We start from the raw sequence: 26,049 nt of genomic DNA on the forward strand, positions 1-26,049 counted from the left end.
CAGATAATATAGCTTTCTAAGGGTGAAAGAATATTTAAAATCGGTCCCGTAGTTTTCGAGTTTATCCATTTCAACCAAACAAACAAACAAACAAAGTTTTCCTCTTTATAATATTAGTATAGATATAGGTAGAATATGATCATAGTGATAATAATTATAGGAATATTTACGGGCTTATACTTTTACTAGCTGTTTCTTACGGATTCACCGACGTCTCGAGGGAACTCGGATAAAATAAGCCAATGTTCTTCCTAAGAATAATAATAAATATTTTTTCACATCCTTTCTGTAGTTTCGGATCCCTTTACGGTCCAAACAAACAAGGTTTTTTTTCCTCTTTATAATATTACTCCAGTGAAAAGAATAAAGATGCACTTGTTTACGTATTTTGTATTCGTATTTCACAAATAAGTAATTACCAAAATATATATTTTTAATAACATTAATATTTACAGTGTTTATCCCTGTTTCACATGTCGAAGCGTTACATAAGCCAGGATTTTTATTGTTTTAAAAATTAATTAAATACAAACACTCGGCTTATTAAGTACAATATTGTTTATCTTAAATGTAATAATGCACCTATCTATATTTACATAAATATCTCAAGTATAATACACATTTATCACCAGTTTTTTTCTCCCTACTCACTAATTAGTCTTAATAATTTCCCTAATACTTTGAGTTACTCCTGCGACCAGCACGAAGCTTCCAAACGCTATTAGTATAACATCTTTTACAAGAATCCAGTTGTATTTTCCAAGTCCTCTGTTCCATTTGAAAATAACGTCCATTAAAGATGGCGCTATGAGGCCTAAGAAGGAGTAGAAAAAAGCTCCTTCCAGTCCAATCACTTGCTCCAGGCGGGGTAAGGTAGCTGCTGCTATCACTGTGGAAAAAATAAAACGTAAATGAAACAATGTCGGGAATGATCTACTTTGTATTATTATTCAGCCAGTGCATAAAAAAAATATATTTAAGGATAGGCTTATTTGAGTACCGGCGGTAATATAAAAATGTTTAGAAAATAACTATAGTATGCTCACCAGTAAGGACAGCAAATACTGCACGGATGACGCCTTGGGCAATATTATGGTATTTCTGTGTAACATATCCTTTAGTGTTACGCCAGACTATTTCCATAGGCACATAGAATTGAAGCGTGTATGTAAAGAATATAGCAAAAATTATGAACACCTTGGCAGTTAAGGCAGGGCTGAAACAAGAAATTAAGTTTCTATTGAATTCAATCAAATATATAATTTACACAACTTGTAAAAATACTTAGGTACTTTAGATATAACCTATTTCATAAAACGTAGAGACTATGGCTATAGTCGACGAAAAACAGTTATATGGTTATATGTCAATATGGTCAATGCGAAAAACTTACAAAATTGCTATAAAGACATAGTGACAATTAATAAATTAGAAGAATATTTAATGGCATTTCTTTAGACTTTCATGTCATTGACATTTTCATGTAAAAGAAAGAGACAGTATTTTTTATAGGAACTGTTTGCTCTGTCACCTATACAGTAATAGGCAAATACTGGTCAGTTTTCTTCAAAAAATGTTTGAGGTGCCTTAAAACTTAAAAAAATAATAAATAAAAATAAAATTTTATGGCATTTCACCGTTTTTTTTCATGTAAGGTAGCCAGTACCATAATAGACTTATAATGAAACGAAAAAAGTTTTCACTATAAAGTTAGTTGTACCTACCATAGAGTTGTACGATAGACATAATATTAAAAAAAAAATGTTTTCATTTTTTGGTTTTGCTTGGTTTTGCTGAATGAACATTTGATGTCCATACCTATGCGTTCTATCGCAGTAAACTGGTGGATATAGGTACATAATTATATTTCGAGAAACGCCTTTTCATATGGTTTTTGTTTCCGCGGCTAAGAACTTCTACTAGGCTAGATACTTACATTTCAGAAGTGTCCAAATTAAGGGTGATACTGCCTTGTGCAAGGTCTCCGTAACGTACGTAGCCCAAAAATCCCATGAACATGTACAATAAGACCACTACAGACATGGTGATGTTCAGCACGCCAGGGCAGCCGAGAAAGTGGTTGGGTTTAGCCATGGTGTTCTCAACCGGGAGCACGACGCCGATGCCTTCCATTGCAAATATAACTGTACTGGAATGAAGTTAAGGTTCAAATTAGCGATGTTTATAACAATGAAGAATTTAATTTTAATTAAGTAAGTATAACGAACTTTGGAAATATCATTTTATATTTGTAATAATTTTTCATGTTGTAATTTGTAGGACTTATCATCTCTGCCTTTTCCTTAAGTGTGGAATGCTGGTTAGACACGAAGAAAAAATAAGCCTTTAGCAGCGAGTCCCAGACTTTGAAGATGCACCTGAACCGTGTGGTGAGTAGAGTCAGAATTAGAAAATATTAATGTCAGTTTCCTTACCCGATAAAGAGAGGAAGTTTTCCAATATCAACTGCCATCGGTTTATCGCTGATAGGAGGGAAATCGGAGCAAATGTAGTACAGACAGATGAGGAATGTAAGAACCAGTAGAACGTTTGCGAATCCTGAGAACGGCGCCAAATATTTTAAATTCTTGATTTGTGTGAAGATCAGGATTGGGACCAAAAACATGAGGCAGTACATAGTTTTGCTGATTTCATTGTCCACGAAATAGAAGTCAACGATCTGGAATTAAGAAAAAACTATTTAATATAAGACAGTTTAGAAGTCTTTTGTGTTTTTGGTTTTGGAGGATACGGAAAAATACTTTACACATAGATATTAAGGTAGGTCAATGTTTTTTCGTAACTTCTTTGGTAAAATAAGAACTGTATCAAAAGAACCTGTAGATACTTGGCTTTCTCCTTGTTCATCCCATTGTCTTTAAAGAAGCATCGCTTATTTTGTCAGTTAAAAATAACACGAAATAAAAAATAAACTCGAGCCAATACACTGGTGTCATTAACTAATCTTTTGTAGTCTTTCCATATAATTTAAGTTGAAGTGCATGAGAAAAGATGTATGTTTTGTCAGCCGTCCAACATACCTGTTGAACAGATTCCACGAGTAGGATGACATAGACCGCGCAGGCGCCAAGAATGGTGAAAGCCATGGCCCAATCTATAAATATCCTGAAATATGAACGAAACGCTTGTTTAACACCAGTAGGCGTAAAGGTGCAAACTTATAGTTAACTACTGCTTATTGATCCTACAGATCGTTTTGCAAGATGTTATTCTTGATGGGGAGCCAATCTTTAGGCGCCGTTAACAAGATCTCTGCCAGTGCAACGTCATTTACAAATTCATGAAATTAGCAGAAAGATCAAACACTTTGCTCATTCTCAAGTCACTCAGAAATGGAGTAGGCGGGCAGGTATATGTATAATAATAAATCATCCAGATAAATATTATTGAAACAACATTATCTAAATAGCTGTCTACGCCTTTCTTTTGATGTTCAGACTTCGGATCAAATTAGAATTCATTTTTGGCAGACAGCTACAATGCAATAGATATTTTGTATAGGAAATCTCCCACGGCACCCAGACACAATCTTTAATCGTGAATCAGAAACCACGTGACAATGGTTAATGAAAGATATATTGACAGCAATAATGGTCTAACAGTAGTCCTAACCATTGCAATACATGACCTTAGGTATCTATTGGTTTCATTACCTCAAATTTAAAATGTCATACATTGGGAACGTGACTATTCCCATGGGTCACGTGAATTACAAGCTATTGTACCAGTTGGCGATTTTAATGATTCTAAATGTTGCGCAGACACAAATGCTGGCAACGAGAAAATCACTGCGAGTGTTGTGACAATTACGGATTTGCACGATAAATTAAATGTTTCTGACGATAATTGCGCTCTTTAATCACAATGTCGAGAAATTCAATTTTATTTCAGATTTAGAAATAGAAAACGAAAGAGTAGAGTCTTCATTTTCATTCGATTCATAGAATTCAGTCTAAATGAAAATATTATAGATTAATGGATCGATTGATCTCAAAACTTTTCAACCGATAACATAACGGAGTGAGGATGATGAATTCTTTATAGATTCAATACAATTCATTCTAGTTTGTCATCACAATTACTTGAACATGCAAATCATTGTTCCGCAACAAGAGCAAATAAGAAAAGGTTGACATAATGAACGAGAATACTAAACACCAGACATCATATCCAAACACTATTGTCTTTAAGATATGTATTTAATTAGTTAGAGTAAATATTATCAAATCACGCCTACAGATTATTATTATTTTTTAAACAAGACGGCTGAATTTCAAACGTTTAGAATGGATTAATCAGTTCCATGTGTTAATGGTAAACATGTAGTCAGCGTATACAGCATAGAGTCAGTACAGAATTACAATATATGTCATGTTTCTTAGGCAAAATCATTGAACAGGTCATGGAACAAAAATGACAAAAAAGCAAATAGGCACTTTACCTGGCTCCTCGAGATATTTTCCGTAAGGGTGGAGGTCCTGTGGCGAATACCGCTTCAACAGTTTCTGCATAACCTAATGAAGGGACCCTTGTGACTCTCGAAACTTCTTGTGAGGTTTTAACCTGGAAATATGTAGGTATACTTTCATAAATATTTTGTATTTTATTATCGTTAGGAATATGGCCTCCAAACTTGAAGTGATGTTACTGAGGTTAATTCTAGATTTCCGCATAATTATTCTCATCTCCCATTTGACCACAATGCGGTTCTCATACAGCATAACATTATAATTCCTAGGTTGTACTATAGTTAACGTATTTATTTTTAGATTAATTCTGTTTAGTATGGACTTGAGGATATAAAATTAGTCGTCATATCGTATCATATGAAAATTATTTACCAATAAATAAACGCAATGTGTGCAGATATATCCCAATATGATTGTCCCGACGATGCCGACTAGTGTACCCGCATTCTTGAATGCAGCTGGCATGGCTAGGATACCGGAACCCAGCGACGATTTCAGGAGGTTCGCAAATGACCTCATATCTCTACAATAAAATAATCATAAGGTAATTATGAAATTCAAATTAGCCATGAATAAGTAAAATCAAGGTCCAGAATGTGATTAAACTTCTTATCATAACTCTCAAAAGAATCCGATTTTTATTTGAGCACGTGCTTTGATTTATGCGTCTTTTATTGCTAGAATAAAGTCGCACTCATTCAGTTGACGAATGACTGATTTCCTATCAAGCTGGAGAATTACTACGATTGCTTTTTTAATGTAGTAGGTAACGTAAAAATTCAATGGGATTCTTTATTTAAAGTTCAATGACGATTCGTGTATCGTCTGGGAGACTTTTGATTTATAACTGTACTTACGAGTTGGGATGTTCCAGTTTTCTGTTTTGAAAAGGATCGTATGCGTTGCATTCCAAATCATTATCTTTACATTTTGTGTTGATTGTGCTAATGGATATCGTTGAGGGATAGAGTCCATTTTCTGTTATGACGGCCCTGAAAAAGACAAGACAAACCAGTTGATTGAAATTCTGAACATCTTCAGCCGTACCACAAAAAAATTTTGAATGTCTGTTCAACACTTGTCTAAAAAAATTACAAATGATGTCGTTGAAATAAGGTCCGTTTTGCAGCCACACTTTTTCTAGACAAGTGTTCAAGAGATGTTTAAGTTTTTGTATTAAGGCCGCTTGTCTCGAAATGTCGTGTTTCATCTAACGAATAGTTACTTCATTAGATTTTTTATCATTTGTTTCTGTTAACGTTGCCTTGGAATGAAGCCATAGTAATGTTTAATGTTGAATTCAAACTATTCATAGACACCGTCGTTAGGTTCAATAAACTATACGCGAAGTCGGTATTTATCAACACATACCTAATTGCAAGGCGAAAATGCCGCAAAACGCCCACTAGCTATCAATCAGGGTTGGTTTTGGTGACTGACATGAATTCCTTGCTCGCTAATGTATATACATAGTTATATAGTGTACATAGCTCAAGAATGCATGTTTAAGCTTGTGGCACATTATAGCAGCACCGCAACAGCACGGCTGCAGCACGGCGTCGCCTCGAATTAAGACTACGGCTAACTGCCAGCGCGCCAACCACGCGCTGTCCGCTCGCCGTCGGCGCGCCGGCCGCGCGCCGGCCGCGAGGTGTAAGCTTGCTGTCACCGCAAACTCAATATTATTTTAAGACGATTATGATTGAACACGACGTAATGACATTGTTTCGCTGCCGGCTCGGAGTCGGCGCGCAATTAGCACGCCGTCGGCGCGCTGTACGCATGAGGACCGCTCGCTTGCAGCACGCGGGCGGCGAGTCGAGTTGTGTGGAAGCGGCAAGCACGCTGACTGCTCGCCGTTGGCTTTTTCATATTGACATTACGAAATATATTATAATATACACGATTTAATGCTCTAAATTGAATGACAACTTAAATGCTGGTGTGGAGCCGTGCTGTTGCCGTGCTGCTGTAATGTGCCACGTCCTTTAAAGTCCGCTAGACAAAATCGCAATAACATTAAATTTTCAAAGCGATTTTAACGCCAAGCATATTTATTTTTGAACGTAGCAAGAATCCAATGGTACTTTATGATCGGCAAATGGTTTATAAATCAAGTGCAGACAGATTAAAAGTACGTCTTCAGTTGCCTAGGTGATGCAGGCATTCTTTATATTTAGAAGATATGAAGACATTGAGACGATGAAAACATGTACGTATCTTTGTCAAAACTAGAAACTACTAAACTGATTTGAGTTCCTAAAAGAAGATAAGATGGAGTAAGCAGGAAACCATGAGTAAGGGTTTTGTTCGGCAAAAAACGGAAAAAAATGTTTCCTTCATTGCCATAAATCGCTTCTTCAAAGAAATAATAACAATCGATTCTTGTAATCATTAAAAAACATGATTCTCCGAAAATACGTGCTACATCCTCCTAAATATCATGTTTTTTTTTAAATATTTTAACAATAATTTCCTAACCAGTTTAACTCATTCATCCGCATTGTGGAATTTTATGTGATAATAAAAATATTATAATATAATAAGTAAAGTTTCCAACAACTAGTTTAGTTATTGCAATACCTATATCTTCCTATTCTCGAGTCTATATAAAATAAGTGCATGTGCAACAAATAAAATTGATCTATATATAACCGACATCGAAAAGGAGTGAGTATCGTAGTTAAGAAGTCCTTTCATGTATGCAAACTTTTGTATCACTATGGCTACGAGTGATATCTAACTTATTTATAACAATTAATTTACATGCCATAAAGAAAAGGTTAATTACTATGCCTAATCAGAATCTGCTTGTAACTAGTAAAACAATAATATCTAACATTCATGTACTTAGAGCATGGAAATATGAACTAACTGAGTTATTTCCTAAGCTTACTTAAGCAATTTTAGTACATTTATTGTAGTCTGCTGCTATAAAAGGCTTTATTGATAACGTGATTGTCACCGTCACTATTTTCTTTACATTGTGTTGGTTATCAAAGACGAGAGCATAATTTTGTATGAAGTTATGTATCGTCTATTCAAGGTAAGGTAAATAAAAAAACAGGCATTTTTTTCTCTTATTTTACCTCCTCTCTTTTGTAATTTTTTCATTCTTAGTCGTTAGATAGTAAGAAGATCTTTATTTGTTGCGATTTGTCTTTATTTGTTGTGTATGTTATCATTAGCTCAGGTCAGGTATTACCCGTAGGTAGGAAAGACCAGTGATTTATTACCGGTAATTGCTAATATCCTCTAAAACTTTGTCGTTTTTTGCATAATCGATAATGATGGCCAATCTAATAGCGTACAAAAAAACCTAACTTATCTGTTGCTAATTTGTGAAATGTATGTATAGGTTTCTATCACAACGTTTAACCTTTTGACGTTTCGAGGAATTACTTTTCTATAGAATACGGAGTCTACATCATAGACCACATATGTATTTATCTAAATCTTAATAACATTTTGCTCTGCATAATTTCCTTATTCATCTTGATGATATGATGAAAATCATTTGAAAAATATGCTAATTGTGACTTATCATTTTTAAAAACAATTGATAACCGAATAGGTCACAGGTAATAGCAAAATCTTATCGACTTCGAACGTGTTCTTTCACGGAAAACGCGTCATATTATCAGGCTCACTAGAGATAGATCTCGCACGTGCTATCAGATGAACGTGATACATTCGCTTTTGGACATGTGCCATCACTATGGCCATATTTGTTGATAATGTGCGACACATTAAAGGTAAACATAAACATGACAAATGCTTCCGGTATTTATCACACCTTGATTTTGCAGACATTGCTCTCTCAATTAATCATAGGGAGCCGTCTATACATTGATATTCAAAAAACTTTTTGTATATCAATGTGTCTATGTTATATTTTCTTGAGTAGCTGTGTGTTGATTTAGGTTTTTAAAGACTGTGTGTTTGACTTTCTATGTCAAAGTTCACCATAGCGACATCGATGACCTCTTTACTCCAAGACCGATTTTTATTAAAAGTGCGACAAAATTGAGGTAAATTGATTGTAACTTTTTTGATAGAAATAGGTGATAAAAAATTCTAAACAACAACTAATTAGGTATGTAAGAGTAATTAATTGGTTGACCGCATTGTGTGACGTTGGCGTCATCGACTGATATTGAACTAGACGATTTTATGATGCAATTTGCAAAGGTACTCAACACTGCTGTTTAGCTGCCAAACACATGCACTTCGATATAGTCCCTCTTTTTCATAACTTTGAAAATGAAAGGGTGGGGAATGTGTGAAACTGTTTACACCTTTATTGCGTTTGGTGTCTCGGGCGTCGGGAAACTTACGAGTTACCATGGTCAGGAAAAGGATCGCTACTGAGGCTTTAGTACTTAAGTTATGAGTGGTGGTGAAAAAAACTCATCTTATACTCAGCTACCTACAGATACAGGACCTCTGGTTATTTATCCGACTCGACAAGAGAATTGAAGCTATTTTAATAAAGGTAAATGGGTAATTTACCTTTATTTATAAAAAGTTCATTAATAAAAATAATATCACCCGTAAAGCAGAGTTAATGGGATGCTAGTAGAATCTCGAGAAATAATCGCAAGACGGAATAGTTTTAAGGTACATGCCAGCTATTAAAAGGATGTTATACTATTTGTTTTGACCGACATTGCTAATGATCCCTTTACTTAATTATAAGATTAATCAAACTTAAAAAGTCATCAAGTCGGTATTGATTGAGGTTACATACACGATCAAGTTTGATTGTGTGTAAACAACCTCTGACTAAGCTCCAAACTACCTGCGTTATGAAGTCATAAGAGAATTCCGGTTTTTGATCCTACTCGAATAGTTGCTATGCGAATTGAGTGCCGAATATCCTTAGCCAAATAAAACGAAATCAAGGCTGATTCACAAAGATTTTATGAGCTATGGTAAATTAACTTGATTAAAAATAGAGATTGGTTTCTATCAACACCTGTACGTTATAGTTACATAGTTTGTTATACATATCTTTACGCATGATGGCCACTAGAGCAAGAAAGTGTAAAACTAACCATTCGTTAGCGGCTCACACGTGAAAATTACACAACTTTGGCGCCATTTCAGTTATAACAGAATGTAGTGTTTACAACTAATGTTCTACAAATAGTTTTATTGGGAATAGATTTTCGAAACGTTATCTAAAATAGTTAGTTTATTTGGATCAAAAAGCATACTGATATTTCTCACTTTTTCTCATAGAAGGAACATTTTCTGATTTTCACACGAAATTTTCATTTCAATATGCGTTCTTGGACTAACATTTCGCAATTTATTCACGGTCACGGCCGATAACATTTTTAATAGAAAAAAAAATACCACTTACGTCGAACTGAACTCCTTCATATTGTAACTGTTGGTCATTTTCACTGATGTTTACTTGTTTTAATTAGTATGAAAATCCAGGATGGCACAGGAGTAACTCGAGAGTTTTTAATCGATTTGTTTATATATTACGATATTATTGTATCGATACATGTTATGAGCGCGCGTGCGACATGGCTCGCGTACGGGCTGCGACAGTCAATGGTCGCATGTTTAGTGTGCAATAGTGATCTTTATAAATATAAAATACGCGTGACCGTTTCAGGGACCATCTTGGCATCGACATTTAGCTCAAGGGCCAGTGGAATCTGGAATTCTGGACGACTATTGTTAATATTAAAGTTTAGATAAATCGATGCTTATTTATAGCGGGTTAAGATATATTTTGACTACCTCGAATAATTTAATCGTAGTGTCGTCTGAGAATTTGCAGCGTGTCATATTTATGATTTCATGTTTTTATAATTTTATTATCTCACAAAGTAGTGAATATTTTAGTCTTTCTTTAAGAGTTGTGCGCATGTGTAGGAAGGACGTTTATTTTCATTATGCAAATATCTTCTTTTAGGGACTTGGCACAAGATTTTTTCCTCAAGTTCATAATCCGTATTTTTAAATGGTTTAAGGAAAAATGCTTTAAAAAATATCCTTTTCACCTTTTTTAGCTTAAGGATTATGCCTATGCTAACAGGCTCATACATATTATAAAGAAGTGTAGGTATCTATTTATTGTCACTGTTAATTTTTTGCAAAAATACTTTCCGAGCTGTACAGTCGTGCACACGAGCGTTACAAATAAGATATAAAATACGTCACAAGTGAACAGACGACTACGCAGCACATTCGTTATCACGCGAGATTCTAGACAAGAATTGAATGTTGTAATAGTTCTAACAATCTTTTATTAACATTTGGCACACAGAAGATCGTTTTTAATTTAAAAATAGGTATAGAATACCGATGTGTGACTGTTACTGGGAGTATTTGGCACTGAAACTCCATGGGACTGAGGACTAAGGAGTACTTAACATTAATGTTATACTTCGATACAAATAGACGTTTCATTAAAATGGATATTATGTGTTCTGTAGTTAATTTTACACGACCTCAAATAATTTTGAATATAACGTTCTTGACAGATGTGTGAATACTTACATTATTGTATCCTCATTTGGGTGGAGAGGAGATGTTGTTTATTTTGTATTTTGTGAAAACAGCAAAAGCATTTTGTTTGTCACTGTCCAACATGAAACTTGGGCGCTTGATTTCAGCACTGTTCAATGTCCAGGCATCGACTAACAAAATACCGAACTTCATCCAAAAATATGAAAAATGGATGCCAAACATGTAGGAAGATGTCTTCATTCATGTTGTTTGTATTTACGACGGACTTCACACTCTTACGTCGTAGGTACTCGTCCTTCAAAATATTGTTGCGACTGAAAAACTTTGGCGTGAAATGTAAGGCAAAGTTTCATCAGAAATCCTATTTACATTTTGTTGTAATATATTGACAATGTTGTAAGTATTGTAAATAAGTTTATTACGGAGCATGCGAATTATGAACGTTGTTTCGCTTTAATTGGCAGAGTTGTTAAAGGTGTGAGTTACTTGCATTTGCAAGATCTATGTAGTTCAATGGCCCAATCCTTATTAATGCGAAAGCAACTCTATTTGTCCGTCTACGAGCTCGCACCGATTTAAAAGAAACTTTGATACACAGATATTCTAGTACCTGAGGAAGGCTACTTTTTGCCCGCGAACGGGGAGTAGTCCCCTCAGAAGGCCGGACTTGCGGGGAACCGCTAGTGATAAAATATTTTGAGATACTCAAACTATGTGAATAGGAATTGCAGCAAATATTTAGAAGTCATTTATAACGTTGGCTATGAAGCGTGAAGATTGCTCGATATTTCATACATTATGTACGTTTTCACTTTGTTATAAAATTTTTAACAAAGTGAAAACACATTGCTGCTCTTTTTGCCAAATAATACAGTTTTAATTAGTTTACAAAAAGAGTCTGTTGTCTATCATCATATTCGTGTCTTAACTGGTAATTGCTTGATTTGCATTCTTTGACAAGTATCGTATGCACGTGTCATATTGTCAAGCATGAAGTTTGAAGTAGTGTTTAACAAAGCAAAGGATTAAACAATAGCCAGATTAGTAATGCGTAATGGTGGGCTTATTATACAAGTGGTACATAATCCTTTTGCAATTAGATTGGTTGTTATCTGAGTTGAATACCTATGCTTTCATCCTTCTGAAGAGTAAAATGTTATATGATGCCTACTATGCCTACTACGTATAGCTCCTAACAGAAAGGTTACAGGTAAATCACGAGACTGGAAGGACGGCGCAAGCGCTGCACGATATGTCAGAGACAATAAAATTATTATTAAACTTTGACTAATTACCGTTGTATTTTCAGCATCACCTACGTTAGTTTTTTCTTTGTTTACGTCGGACAGTATCAGTGTTAAAACTGAGTTTTCTTCACCGTTACTGAAATCATAGTTTAAAAATAACATGCTAAAATTGTTTACTGTTATACTTTCAGACAGCCATCAACTTTTGCAACGTAGTTTGTTAATGACTATTGGTTTGTTTTCAAAAAAAAAATATAATTTTGTGATGTATAATTCAGATAAGGTAAATTAATAAACGAACACCCAAACAATTTTAATACTGTTGGTCACAACAAACAACGCTATTGAAATTGAAAATAGATTCAGTTATGTTTCAGTTAAAATGGACTTTGGAATTAGATATTTACAATTCCTAAACATCGATCAATATCAAAAGCTGAGTGCGACTTGCTGAAATTCATACAAAATAAACGCTTTGGCGCTGTTATAGAGGAAATGCTTAGATACCGGAATTATCTATTCTAGTCTAGCATATAATATGTTTAGTGAAGGTACTTACGTAGTGCAGTAAGTGTCTATTACGCATTTGGCTGCGTCTTATAGAATCAAAGAGCATAAGTTGTTGCAAAGGAGACAACGTCCACGTGTAATTAACGATTTATTATCAATTACGTATTAAAGTTGAATGACCTCTGATCTCATACATGTGGACATTGATGTTGCCAAACCTTTGTATATTATAATGCTAGAAACCAACAGCAGATTGATATTTTTGGGGCAGACCTATTTGCTGAAACTGAAGCAAACCTTGCTTTGTGATATGAGTTAATTTTTCTCTGGTTGCGCAGTCTAAAACCTTCTAACGTCACCATTTCTCATAACTCTGATTTATTTGAATAAAGATCAATGAATTTGATGATGACTTAAAATATAATAAACATCTCCAAACCACCATTCGAGGAAGCATTGGCTAGCTCTCATGAGATCCTATTGATCAAGTTATATCTATGCCGTATTTAATCCATATTTATTGTTTTAACAAACTATGCATGACAGTTATAAGCAAACTATTCCATCCTCCGCACATAGGGGTATTTTGCATTTCTAGCCGGGAAACTGCGAAACTAGAAAAACAAACTTCAACAGAAAAGAAATGCTTGTTAGAAAGCCAGGTAACTACTGAACAAAATCCGACCATTTTCAGGCTCCTACTCACGCGCCATCCAGCCACAAACCTCTCGGAACTTGATCATTGTGACATGCACTCGCGTCAGTTTCTGGCTACATTAAAAACGTACCGTGTTTGAAACCTCAGAACTTTTATATTGTCAGCTATTTAACCAAAACTACTATGGATTATACAGGTAAGAACAGTTTTATTTGTTAGGATTTAATAATGTTTACGTGTATTTTTTAAGGTTCAAAATCAATTCTTAAAGTTCAAAATGTTTGAACCGTTTTTTAATGAATTGTACTTTTCCCAGTGAATATAGTTATCTTCCGAGTGCTTCCGGCTAATGATTTCTGTTGTAACGTATTATAAACACTGTCAGATGATAGATATTACACACATTAGGTGCTACTTTTTGCTAGTTTTGACAGAATTTAGACGTTACTGCTGGTGTAAACTAAAAACAATTAACCATTGTTTTCAAGCAAATTATTAAATGTTCTCTTTATAACACGCTTATTTATTGATTTAAGCATACCAGGGAGCTCTAACTACAAACATTTAAGTAGAGAATACCTGTTCAATATGATTTTTATCTAATTAGTTAGTCTATAAAACCTTCTCCAAATCATGAATATTCCTTTATTTTATCATCGTATCAGCCCATAATACTCACTTTTGGATTAAGGCCTTCTCAATGGTTTTCTGTAAATATTAGTAAGTCCTACCTACTTTACAGCAGAAAAAACCGCACTAATAATTTCGCCCGGCTAAAAATGCAAAATACCCCTATGTGCTCCGTTTCCGCAGTAATAATGTTTAGCTAAACCAAAACAGTTTAGTCATATAATTATGTCCATCCAGGGAAATATCCCAAGTAGCATTCGGGGTTCTATATAAGATGTCTAGTCGTTCACATGTACTCTACAAGCTGTGTATGAGCTGTATAGCTTGCTATAATGCTTTTATTGAACCAGTTTGGGCACAAATTAGACAGCCTTAAGTTCACTATGGCTGTACATTAGAAGTATAATAGCAGTTTAAGTAGTAACATCGGACTTAAGGCTGACTTACGGCACTATGTATATGGAACGCATTGTGAACCATACAACGTAAATGAGTTGAATAAAGAGTAATAAGTGGCTAAATACACAGCCTTCACAGTTAAAATCGGACAAAAGTACTCCAGTAAGCTACCTTAAATTCACTTGTATCCTAAATTATTTCCACATTTTAATATATCAGTTTGACAATTGTACGGAGTGCACGGATTCGGGGCAAACTAACTGCGACGGATTATTATTATAATATAACACGCGGTAGTACCTGTTTTATATACTATATCATGTTAATGCCATGGGAATGCAACTTTATCGTGAAATGTATATGTTACCGTAAGATTACAAACATCGTTAGATTACAATCTATCTCGAGAGATTGTAAACTGTCGAATTATTGTGAACCGTAACATCTGATTGCAATTTAACGCATTATTTTTCGCTATATTATAATCTATCGATGAGAAATTGTCAAATTGTCAACTGTCCGAAAGCTCTCTCTGATTGGTCAGTCTTTTTGTAAGATCGACCAATCACGACCAGCCGTTCTGTTCCCATGGAGTTCCCGTAGAGTTAGGAATGAAATAGAGGTGTCAGTTAAATAAAATAAATGCTCTTCAAAAGTTCTTCAAGCATTAAATTTATATAAAAATAACTCTTATAAAAATACAGTTAGGTATTTTGTCTTCAAATACAAACTAATATTTAAAAATAAAATAAAAGGGGTGCTAATTAAACAGGCTTCTTTTTAATATCATTATTCGCCCCCAAAAATGTATGTTGCCTTCTAAATTACTAAGTCAGCCACAATTAATAAAGCGTCGAGCATCTAAATAATACTATCTTAGCCACGAGTTATCTTCCACTATAAATACAACTCAGCATGATGGTTATTTTTTTGCATCTAAATTTGTAGCATGCATTCTAACAGTAAACTTCTTAAATACTATTAAATGACATCATAAAAATATTTATTTACCTTCTAATTTTTTAACTCGTACCTACTGAGTTTTTTGTTTAAAATATAACACATCCCATATTAATTGACCCAGCATGGAAGTAAGCATGCAACATGCAGCAAGCATAACTTCTGTCACGGCTCCGGCGCTGCGGGGCTCCGGCGGTCCCATGCGAGCTTATCGTCGCAGATGGTTTTCACGCTCACCACCGCAGCTTCGGCTTGCTGGCCGGCAGAGCCGGCCAGCCTCAGCCGCGGCGGCGAGCGCTGAAACTACCTGCGCCTCAGCTCGCAGGCCGCCTCGCCCCTCCGCGCCTACGCGGTTTTGAATTGCACTCTAGGGGTAGGGCAGACAAGACTACGTGGAGTCGGTTTTGCAGCGATTCGTTTTCGTCACTAACTTCAATTTTTAATACAATTCTAATTGTGTGTAATTTGAGTCTTAAAAATTAAGTACAATTTTTGATTTTATAAAAAATTAAACCGTCACTTATTTTTGCACGTCAAAGAGCTGTGACACCGGGAGTTGCAAAGAACATTGTCTTTTTTGACGTTCTACCAATCAGCGCGCAAGATGCATTCCGTTCTACGCCAGTTGACAATTTGACCGCTCTACATCGCTCTCGATCTTACAAAAAGACTGACCAATCAGGGAGAGCTTTCGGACAGTTGACAATTTGACAATTTCTCATCGATAGATTATAATATACCGAAAAATAATGCGTTAAATTGCAATCAGGTGTTACGGTTTACAATAATTCGACAGTTTACAATCTCTCGAGATAGATTGTAATCTAACGATGTTTGTAATCTTACGGTGACATATACATATTGACAACTAAAATTTTCATGCGCCTCTGTAAGAACGCTTTATTCATTTTGAAATATTTAAAACTGGCTGAGAGGAAAATTTTCATTTTCAGTTTTTGATATTTTATTGCCATTATAATTATACTTACTACGGTAATTAATTTTAACATGAAACCAAAACTCATTCGCTCTATCTGCGTATTTTGTGATAAATCTGCATTAATCTTGTAGAGTTATTTGAAAAATATTTTAGGTTACGTAGAACAAAATGGTGGAAATGAAATACGGCTATGTGAACTGTTATATAGTCCTTCTAACAGCCTACAGTCCACATGTGAATCATTTAAACACTTCTGTACAGATTGTAAAAAAAGGTTATTTTAAGTATCACAAACAAGTCCTAATATAGCTACTGGCTGTATAACAGTCTAAAACAAGTAAACATAACAGCCTTTGGCTTTATAAATGACCAGAAGTGTTCTATTAAAATGCTAGCTCTGTAACATCGAACAAGTAGGCCGTTAAACAGCGGTTGCCGTATCTCTACCCTCCTAGAATGCTCTTAGTCAGAAAGCTGACTAAAGGATAGTTGTATAGTAAAGGATAATACTCTAAGTATTATAACACCCACAACCGTATAAAAGTATTACTCTACACCCCTATAAGTCCCTTAGACAGGTATAGGTGTAATTAATTGCACCTATACTGTAGTAATGCTTTAAGTTCACCTTGGAACTAAATGTGTACTCTTAAATGGAACAAAATGCTACTTGGGATAGAGCTTACTCGTTAATCCCGCGATGTTTGCTAAATATCATGTTTCCGTATGCAATATACCTACTTATTTTAAGCCTAAAGAAAATCATCTTAAAATTATATGAATGCTACTTCATGTATTCATGTAAATAATAAATCTGTAGAGAAGTAATTATTGTACATTTAACATACTGAAGAAAAAAACCTAAATAATGTTTGATAGAGTGACATGCCAACGCAATGTTAATATTTTGAAAACAAGGCAGACGATGTATAAAATAACGTTCGCACAGACCTATGTAGGTACATATTTATTTAGTAATAATACATCTCATCGGATTTCACATATGTTTAAAACAGTAATTTAATTTATTAACCAATCTTTATTTTTGCAGTGTTAAGCAAACCAGCCCACTTGTTTTCGATATTCCAGCAGGCATTGAATAACTATATGCCTATGCATTGAAAAAAAAAACAAACTTATACACATAGGTAATAGGTAAGTACCAGTTTTTATTCCAAAACGTTTGGTTAACTTTGTATCATTTAAATTTTTCCGTCGACCCATGCTTCTTTTAGTAAAGAAAATACTTTTTCCGTCGGCAACATTGTAATATATCGAAGAAGTCATCAGCATAATTTATGTTAAGTGCCTTTCATCTGTTTCAGTCTCCATTCAGTAGCAATATAAATACCTCCCTGCTCTTGAACGTTTAACCTCACTGAGTTTGCGGACGACTGATACATACTTTAGGTAAACGAATGCAGTGACCTTAACTGATATTATTCAACAGAGCTTATTTAATAAAAATAATGAATTTCCTGTCAACCCAACCGTTTAATGTACAGTCGTCTATATAGGTCTATTGATCACTACCAGGAAGGGTGTGCGTAGTTAATTCTTATGTAATATCGTAGATAGATGTCGTCTGACCGAATTACCTCTTAAACGAAAAGTAGCCAATATAAGACATTGTGCCAAATGTAGGGTCAATGACTACGACAATCAATGTCAATTTGCTCGTACACCACCAGACAGATTTAGATTCGGTTTGCGGACGGCGTCATGATATTCGATCGAACTAATAAAAAGCTGCTATATAGTTTATGACTGCGAAAACTAAAAATATGGACTAAGAAGTGACGAAAAATAACGTCAACAAACTATGAGTAAACAGTGGTTATTAATAACATGTTAACTAGATTTGGCTGCAGTTTAGCCGACGTCGGAAAGGAGTGCTATTTTTAGACTTGCAGTTGCGCCATCTAGCGGACAAAGCTATTTTGCCTAGGCGGGAAAACTACTGAAAAACTTTTATTGCTTGAGTATGTATAAGTTTGTTAAGATTTAGCGTGAATGATAACCGTTTATTTATAAATGGGGTCACGCAGAAAATAACCGTCGCTCGTGTAGACGCATTCCTCGAATTTACGACGGTTACGTCTAGACTGAAGATGTTTGCTTGGATTCCCCAAGCCACTTTCGAGCACTTTTCAGTGTTATATAAACATATTTCATTATAAATTAAAATAATATTTTAGACAGATAAATAAATTACATTTATTAATTGTACTTCTTAATTCTAATCACAGAAACTTTATTCGATAAGACAACAATTCTGTTCCAAGTTTAAATTACTCCATTTGCTTATGAATCATTTCTATAGCATCGGATATGGTGACAGTGCACCCAGAGACTAGACTGAACATGCCACAAAAGACAATAAGTATATTCTTATAAAGTATCCAGTTGTATTTGCCAAGGTCTTCCCAACGGAATACAGTTTCCACAATGCCTGGTATGATGAGTCCGAGGATGGAGTAGAATAGGGCTCCGACAAGGTTGATGATCTGCTCCAGGAGTGGTAGGGCGATCCCTATTCCACCTGAAATAATGATAAATGTAATGTATAATACAGTAAGTTTAGGAAAATACACATAGGTATATGAAGAAAAGTCGTCTTGTAGTAGGTACTAAGTCCAGGTGCGTCTATGTAGAAATCTCTACATAATATTTGCATAAGTCTGTAAAACATAGGTGTAGCGGTACTTCGGGCTTTGGTCGCAACATATCCATAAATACAAGTATTTAATAATACATATACTTCAAATGTAATTTAGCGCACACAAGTTGATATATGACAACATACTTTAAAATAAAGATGGTCACAGTAGAGCTCTTAAACCAGTGAACAGCCATTCACGCTAAACACGGATTTAAAAACAAGCAAATTAAAGTTTGTTTAAAACAAATTATGACAAGGTTGCGTTAAACTCTTCACTTAGTTAAATATTTAATCCGTTTGAACGTACTTGGCCTGTTGATAAAGACAATTATTTAGTGAAAGATTACTATGACAATTTGGATTAAGACTGTCCAACTATCTAAAAAATATTTGTCCTGTTAACAGACTGGTAAACAAACAGTTGTATCTGTTTTCTTTTTCTCTATTTCACGAAAACATTTTAGGGCTTGTTTCCTTTCCTCTTTTTACCTAAATATATTCAAAGCTTTTTCGGTTGAGTTCTGAATGCAATGAAGGGTGATGCAATGGATGTTTATTGCAGACTTTGCAAGTTTTTTATTGATTTCATCATCATTATCAAAGTCCATTGTTGATCATAGACTGGGAGAATTAATATAGACCATCCATTTGTGTATATGGGGGATTCATAGGAGCCACTTACCACAAAAACAGACAATAAAAATCCTGACACAGATTTGCATGACATTGTGGTATTTCTTCTGCACGCGAGGCTCAACGTATCTTGTGAATATGTCGATAACCACGAAGAAGTGAAGAGGGTACGTCAGGAAAATCGTTATCGATATAAATACTTTCGCACATATCGCTGGCCTGTAAACACAAAAAGGAAAACTTGATATAATTTCAGTGTTTAATGTACATTTGCAGGCTGCTACTATGTATTTATATAGGTAGGTAATATTCTGTCATCAAAAATATATTGAATAATCATTTGCAAAGATGAGGACAGTAGGCTTATCTGGGTATCCCAGAGTTGACCTCAATTTAAAGGAATATTTATCAGAGAAATAAAGTAGCTAAAAAGGGACAGCTTCTACGAATTCAGTTTGTCAAAATGTATTACCAGGCATCCATAGGCAGATTTAGCGTGATAGTTCCTCTAAGTGCTTCTCCATATCTCAAGTAGCCAAATACTCCCAGCATTATATATAAGAGCATGACTAGTGTCATGGCAATCACCATGACGCTGGGGCATCCCAGGAAATGTTGCGGTTTCTTCATCGTATTCTCTACTGGCATCACTACTCCTATACCTTCCATTGCGAAGATCACCGTTCTGTGGAATACGACAAATGTTATGCAAAAAAGTCAGACAGTGTACATACACATATCAATTTATAGGATCGTTAAAATAGAATTAGTAATCATAGTATTCATCAATATTCTAAGAATGAATTGATTTATTTCTTTGTATAGTTTGCACACTAATATTTCCAATTGTAAAAATACCACAACAATGTCAAATAACCATAACTGGAACATTACTATTCTTTTATACATTGCAAATTACAGCGTTACAGAAAAACAAAAGACAATCCATCAGTTTGACTTACGACAAGAACGCCGGCAATCGCGACATGTCACCGACAATTTGTTTATCACTGACTGTCAGCGGTTCCCTGAAGATGTAGTACAGGCATATTGCGAAGGTTGCGAAGAGGAGCACGTTGGCTATCAAAGAGAATGGCGCGAGCCACTTCAAGTGCCTGATCTGGCACATCAGGCAAAGTGGCAGGAGGAGGAAAAGGCAGTACTGCCCAACTGGTATTGGAGGCGTTGATAAATATGTATCGAATAGCTGTAACAAAAACAATGCTTATGGTTAAGATCTTCTAACTTATACTTCTTTCGGTTAATTCTGATTTATAGTAGGATATTTGAATGAAACTTTATCTAATTTTATACCTACATGCTATTATTACAGGCATATCGTATTGTTGAGGGTTTCCTCTCGATAAACATTAGTTTGCAAGGTGATTACTGATTGTTTAATTCTTAGAACAAGGTGATTATTACTTACGAAATGTGAGTTCCTTTAGCAAATACTTAGAGACTATGTATTTAGGTTTGTCTGTGGATGACAGGATGGCTATGGTGAATAGCACATGCTTTTATTTATCTAATTAAGAACCTGAATAGAATCCGGAATTGGGTTTTAGTCAGTAAAAGTCTGACCCTCCCGCAGCAGCATGCAGCGTGGAGTAAGGTATCTGATTATTATTAGAGTCGTTTTCAGTTTGTTTGTGATACGCATTCAAGATCACTCAGGTCATCAGAAAACCTAAAACTAAAGATGCCAGTGCATTCCACGTCATTTTATGACAAATCGTTTGTTGTACAAGCCACTCGTCTGTGGAATGCACTGCCAGTGGCAATAAAGCGAGCGCAGTCGATTGCAGTTTTTAAAAAAATGGTCAAGGATCACTACTTGGCTCTTTGACTACTATCGCTGTATTGTTATTTTTTTTATTTCTTTTATTCTTCTTACTTTCCGTTTATTGACTATTATTTTTTTTATATATTTTTTTTATTCTTTCTTTTTTTTATATATATCTTTGGTATTTGTCAATTATATATAATCTATATGTATGTACACCCCAAACTGCCCGTTTTTCACTGTATTCTACAGATGAACTCCATCCAAAGGTTGTCTGGAAGAAATTGCTATTTAGCAATAAGACCGCCGATTGTACTGTGTTTTTGTATGTTGTGATGTCCTGTGTTGTGTCTTGGTGTACCATAAAGAATATTTTGATTTGATTTTGATTTGATTTGATTATTTTACACCTCAAAAATAGATTCAGAGTAGTCAATCCCTATTGGTAATATTATGTCACATAAATTCTTGTTTCTAGTGTTTGTTTACTAATTTACTATCAAGGTTTTAGTAATCCATTAACAATAAGTGTTTGTCATTAGATGCAGCATGACGTATTTACGAGCAAACCATCACCGACTATGGGACCTACCTAGAACAACTGCATAATTATACCTACTGCAATTTTGTAATTGGTTCTTACCTACTCATGATACGCAGCCAAGCCATGGATAAGACGGAATGCATGTCGCAGTAATTAAACATGGGAATATTTATTTATGTTAGGTATGTATAATGTGTTAAATGTATATAGATCTCACCTGCTTAATTGAAGTAGCAATTAGTAACGTGAATATACAACAGACTCCGAGATACGTGAAGCATAAGGAAAACTCCGCGAACATGCTGAAAGAATAAAAAAATATTATACTTAGACAGTAGATATTAAAAAATATAGTATTTCGGTAAGTAAATATGAGACGAAAGTACGTTCTACGCCTTCATTAATTGAGGTTGCAGATGGGTTCATCATCTAAAGTTATGATACTTTTTTTACCATCTTCTTACTTACAATATTTGGGGCTTGCCACTGGCCAGTCAGTAATTTAATTTTATACCTTTACCCGATTGCAAAATTAGTTAGTCAGACCGGAAAGTAATATTAAAACATAATTACTGTGCAAAATTAGCAAATGGTCTAACACATTTTGGACCATTAGCAAAAGCGGCTCCACAGGTTTCCGAATAAGTTAACAGAGGCTTTCGTTCCGCTCGACAGCAGCCTCTTGAGGTTTCTACCTGAAATCAAAACAAAAGAACGGATACGAATTATTATTAATCTCAGAAATACCTATATCTACAATATACACTTACTTTTTACTGCTTCTAATTTCATTTACCTTTAGTAACTTATCATCTATATATATAAAAATGAAACCAGCTTTCCGTTGTCACGACATAACATGAAAACGGCTTGACCGATTTGGCTGAAAATTAGAGGGGAGGTAACTTAGGCTCGGGAGAAGGTTTTAGGATAGTTTTTGTCACCATCCGGCTAAGGGACGCGGGTGAAACCGCGGGCGAAAGCTAGTTATCAAATAAAATCGAAACTAGTCTTATCTATGTACTAACATAATAAAGAAGAAACATTTTTTAATTTGTTTGTTTGTACCCTAAAATACTGGACCGATTTAAAAAATCCTTTTACTTTTCTTTTTTACTGGAAAGCTACACTCTTCCCGATTAACATAGGCTATATTTTATCCCGGTACGGACAGTAGTTCCCACGAGATGGGGGTGAAACTTCGAGACGAAACGACTTATATACAAAAGATTTAATATATGTACATTGAAACAGATTATGGTTCCATTTCCAAAACTGCAATACAAATAATAAACAAAAAAACTTACAAATATATGAACACAATGACCACAGACAAATGCTACGATGACGGTGCCCACAATGCCGACTCCCCATCCAGCATTTGCGAATGCTAGGGGCATAGCAAGTAGCCCGGATCCTAGTGACGCCTTTATGAGATTGGCCAGGGATCTCATGTCTCTGGAAAAGATGCATTACCAATATATAGTTACTATTAGAGATTTAATTTAAGTAGATTAGGAAAAAGAAGAACTCTACGGGATCGTCGGATCGCGAAAGGAGGATAGCTGATTTCTATGGGTTTAGTTGCATAATTTTTGAATTGGCCAAGCATCCTGCTAAAATTCCTACAAATGCCAAAAGTCAAAAGTTTATTGAACTATTTTGCTAAAAAAAATATATTATTGTTGAAGGTTCTACACGTCAGTTAGTATCAGTTCACAAGGGTATAAATTTTGCTACGTTAGAATAAAAATAGAAGGGTGTGTCTTATTATTTTAAACAAACTCTACGTATTAGGTAAACAGCGATGAAAATTTTATTGCACTACTTGCATAGAATTAAATGTCAAATCAAGTTGATATTTTTGCCAAGTATAATGTCATGGTTAGAACCCGGACTTGGTCGATATTAGGCTAAAGGATAATAATACTAATAGGTATAGTATGTAGATTAGAACGAAAATGTGGTGGCCATGATCATAACATTAGTGGGATGCAAAACAGGTCTTTTTCTGATCTACACCAAAATAACTCCTACACCTATGATATTATTCCTTATGTAAAACATTGTTCTTAAGTATAAGGATTTTCTTTGCTTTAACTGTTTTCATATACTTAAACTATTTTTGATGCCCTAAGCTAGTTGTTACAGAATGACTTTGTAATTAATCTGCATATATATATAAGAATTCGTGTGAGTTGCACTACCTATGACTTAAGAATGGCTTCTGAAAATTAGAGGGAAGGTAGCTTAGACCCAGGAGAAGGGTATAGAATAGTTTTTGTCACCATCCGGCTACTGGAAGCAGTTATCATGCGACGCAGATGAAATCGCTATCGTTAGCTAATATGACATAATTTACTTACGAATTTGGTTTAACCACATCCCGGTGTTCAAATGGATTGTAGTCTTCGACATTTTTACTCTTTTCTTTCTTTTCAATCATGTTGACAGAGTTCAGTTCACACTTCGACTCACAACAAATAACTATTCTTCTGATCGCGATCGTTTCAGGTTTGATTTTCCGGTTCTTAGATGTTTAACAGAATGCAAACATTGCTAGTTGTCATACCAGTTATTGTTAGTAAATAGCATGAATCTGTCTCGTCATAATAAGCATGCAGTTTTGCCAAAATTGCAGTATTTATGTAATTATTCTTCAACTGAAGTTAGCACTATTCTTCATACGTAAGATGACGATTCACTCACATTTGTTTAATAATTATCCCTTATCTCTTATGAAAGATAAATTCTTGAGAAGGATTATAAAGTTTCTTTGGTTTGTCATTAACGCAATAAAAATTGCTGATGCTCGTAAAATATTTATCTCACAGTATCAGCGAACAGTTCTTAAAACACGTGATCCTTCAAGTCACAAACACTATGAAATACACGTTTTGGAAACCACATTAATTTTATTTATATTTTTTGGTAAATAAAAACATTCCCACACACTAATTTAGAGTATTCTGGTTTCTTATCAAAGCCGCTACTAATTTCATGAAATTCATTTGTTTGAACCCGTTGATCGAACTGGATGCCTTTCAGTTCTGCATGTTTTACGATTCACAATTTATTAGTGAGTTCGCTGAAGTTGCGGAGATGCGGGCGCAGTAAACAGCACAAACACTAATGTCGACTGATACCTACTCCATCGTGGTTCTTATAGAGACCACGTGACCGGTACGTACGCAATCTAGGCACAATACTACGACATCGTTACTTTACGACTGTCAATATAAATAAGTATTACGGTTATGACTTTTAATTTGTGTCCTTACAGAATTTTTATCTCGTCTCCCTTAGTAACTGGGTGCTCTGTTTTTCTAGACTCCGCGGATGTTCTATAATTTAAGTACCTATTAAATATTTATCAAAGGTTTTGATAGGTCGTCGATCTCTGTTTATATATACTCTGTGTTCTGTTACAATGCTCTATTATAAAATCTATCTCTGTTACTGTATAAAAATGCGTGACAATAATTTTGATAGGCGTGTCTGAAATGTAGGGTTCTTGAAAGGTCATAGAGGAGGTATTAATGTTCTGGTTTTCAGTAGTGGGATAGGCTATTTTTATTACTGTATCTCGATCTACACACGTGAGCAATTTGGGTTACTAAAAAGAGATCAATATCGCAGGCATTAATCAAATGCTATTACGATCAATTCCGAATATCAAGGTTCCAGTTGGTGAGCTGGACTCATTGTCTCGTCTGTAGTTCATTCAAATGAGATGTACGCAAGTTATTGGGTATTACATATTTTCCTACAGTTTATTATGATTAGAAAATAATAAATATGTGAATGACCTATGATGGGTCTAGTGCAAGTTGTATGGCAGATTTATTTATGCACTGTTTGTAGTTTCGGTGTATAGTTTTATTCGCTCTATTCTTTCATAATGTTCCATGTTTATTATTTTCCTATTTTTTATTTTATTAAAAAGTGTGTTAAGTGTCAATTGTTATAATTTATCAATGGCTTGGTAGCTAATAGGTCTTGCAAGCACGTGCAACATGAGTATTTGTTTATAGATTACAGGAGTCAAAGATAACGGAAGGAGTTTGTTAGCCTATTTCTTCATTAACATCCTGGCTC

At 34.8% G+C, this 26,049-nt stretch overlaps 2 protein-coding genes across 3 annotated transcripts; both read right to left on the reverse strand.

Moving 5' to 3' along the window:
* Positions 1 to 375: 375 nt before the first annotated feature.
* On the reverse strand, positions 376 to 11,165 carry LOC124632687 (proton-coupled amino acid transporter-like protein CG1139). 2 transcript variants are annotated; one of them, XM_047167627.1, is made up of 9 exons: positions 11,013 to 11,165; positions 5,348 to 5,482; positions 4,863 to 5,013; positions 4,463 to 4,584; positions 3,042 to 3,126; positions 2,436 to 2,680; positions 1,937 to 2,149; positions 1,047 to 1,216; positions 376 to 889 (listed from the first exon to the last, which is right to left on the reverse strand). In XM_047167627.1, coding segments are annotated over exons 1-9 (1,362 nt in total). In that variant the 5' UTR covers positions 11,015 to 11,165; the 3' UTR covers positions 376 to 650. The 2 variants fall into 2 exon arrangements, with proteins under 2 accessions (XP_047023583.1, XP_047023582.1); XM_047167626.1 differs by lacking the exon at positions 11,013 to 11,165 and adding an exon at positions 9,859 to 10,060.
* A 7,353-nt stretch (positions 11,166 to 18,518) lies between these two features.
* LOC124632525 (proton-coupled amino acid transporter-like protein pathetic) lies at positions 18,519 to 25,104 on the reverse strand. Its single transcript, XM_047167387.1, has 8 exons — positions 24,318 to 25,104; positions 23,259 to 23,409; positions 22,525 to 22,646; positions 22,169 to 22,253; positions 20,584 to 20,828; positions 20,094 to 20,306; positions 19,671 to 19,840; positions 18,519 to 18,868 (listed from the first exon to the last, which is right to left on the reverse strand). The coding sequence occupies exons 1-8, from the start codon at positions 24,395 to 24,397 to the stop codon at positions 18,618 to 18,620; spliced, it is 1,317 nt and encodes a 438-aa protein (XP_047023343.1). The 5' UTR covers positions 24,398 to 25,104; the 3' UTR covers positions 18,519 to 18,617.
* Positions 25,105 to 26,049: the final 945 nt, after the last annotated feature.

Source organism: Helicoverpa zea, chromosome 8 (assembly GCF_022581195.2).
Source record: "Helicoverpa zea isolate HzStark_Cry1AcR chromosome 8, ilHelZeax1.1, whole genome shotgun sequence".
Lineage (NCBI taxonomy): Eukaryota > Metazoa > Arthropoda > Insecta > Lepidoptera > Noctuidae > Helicoverpa > Helicoverpa zea.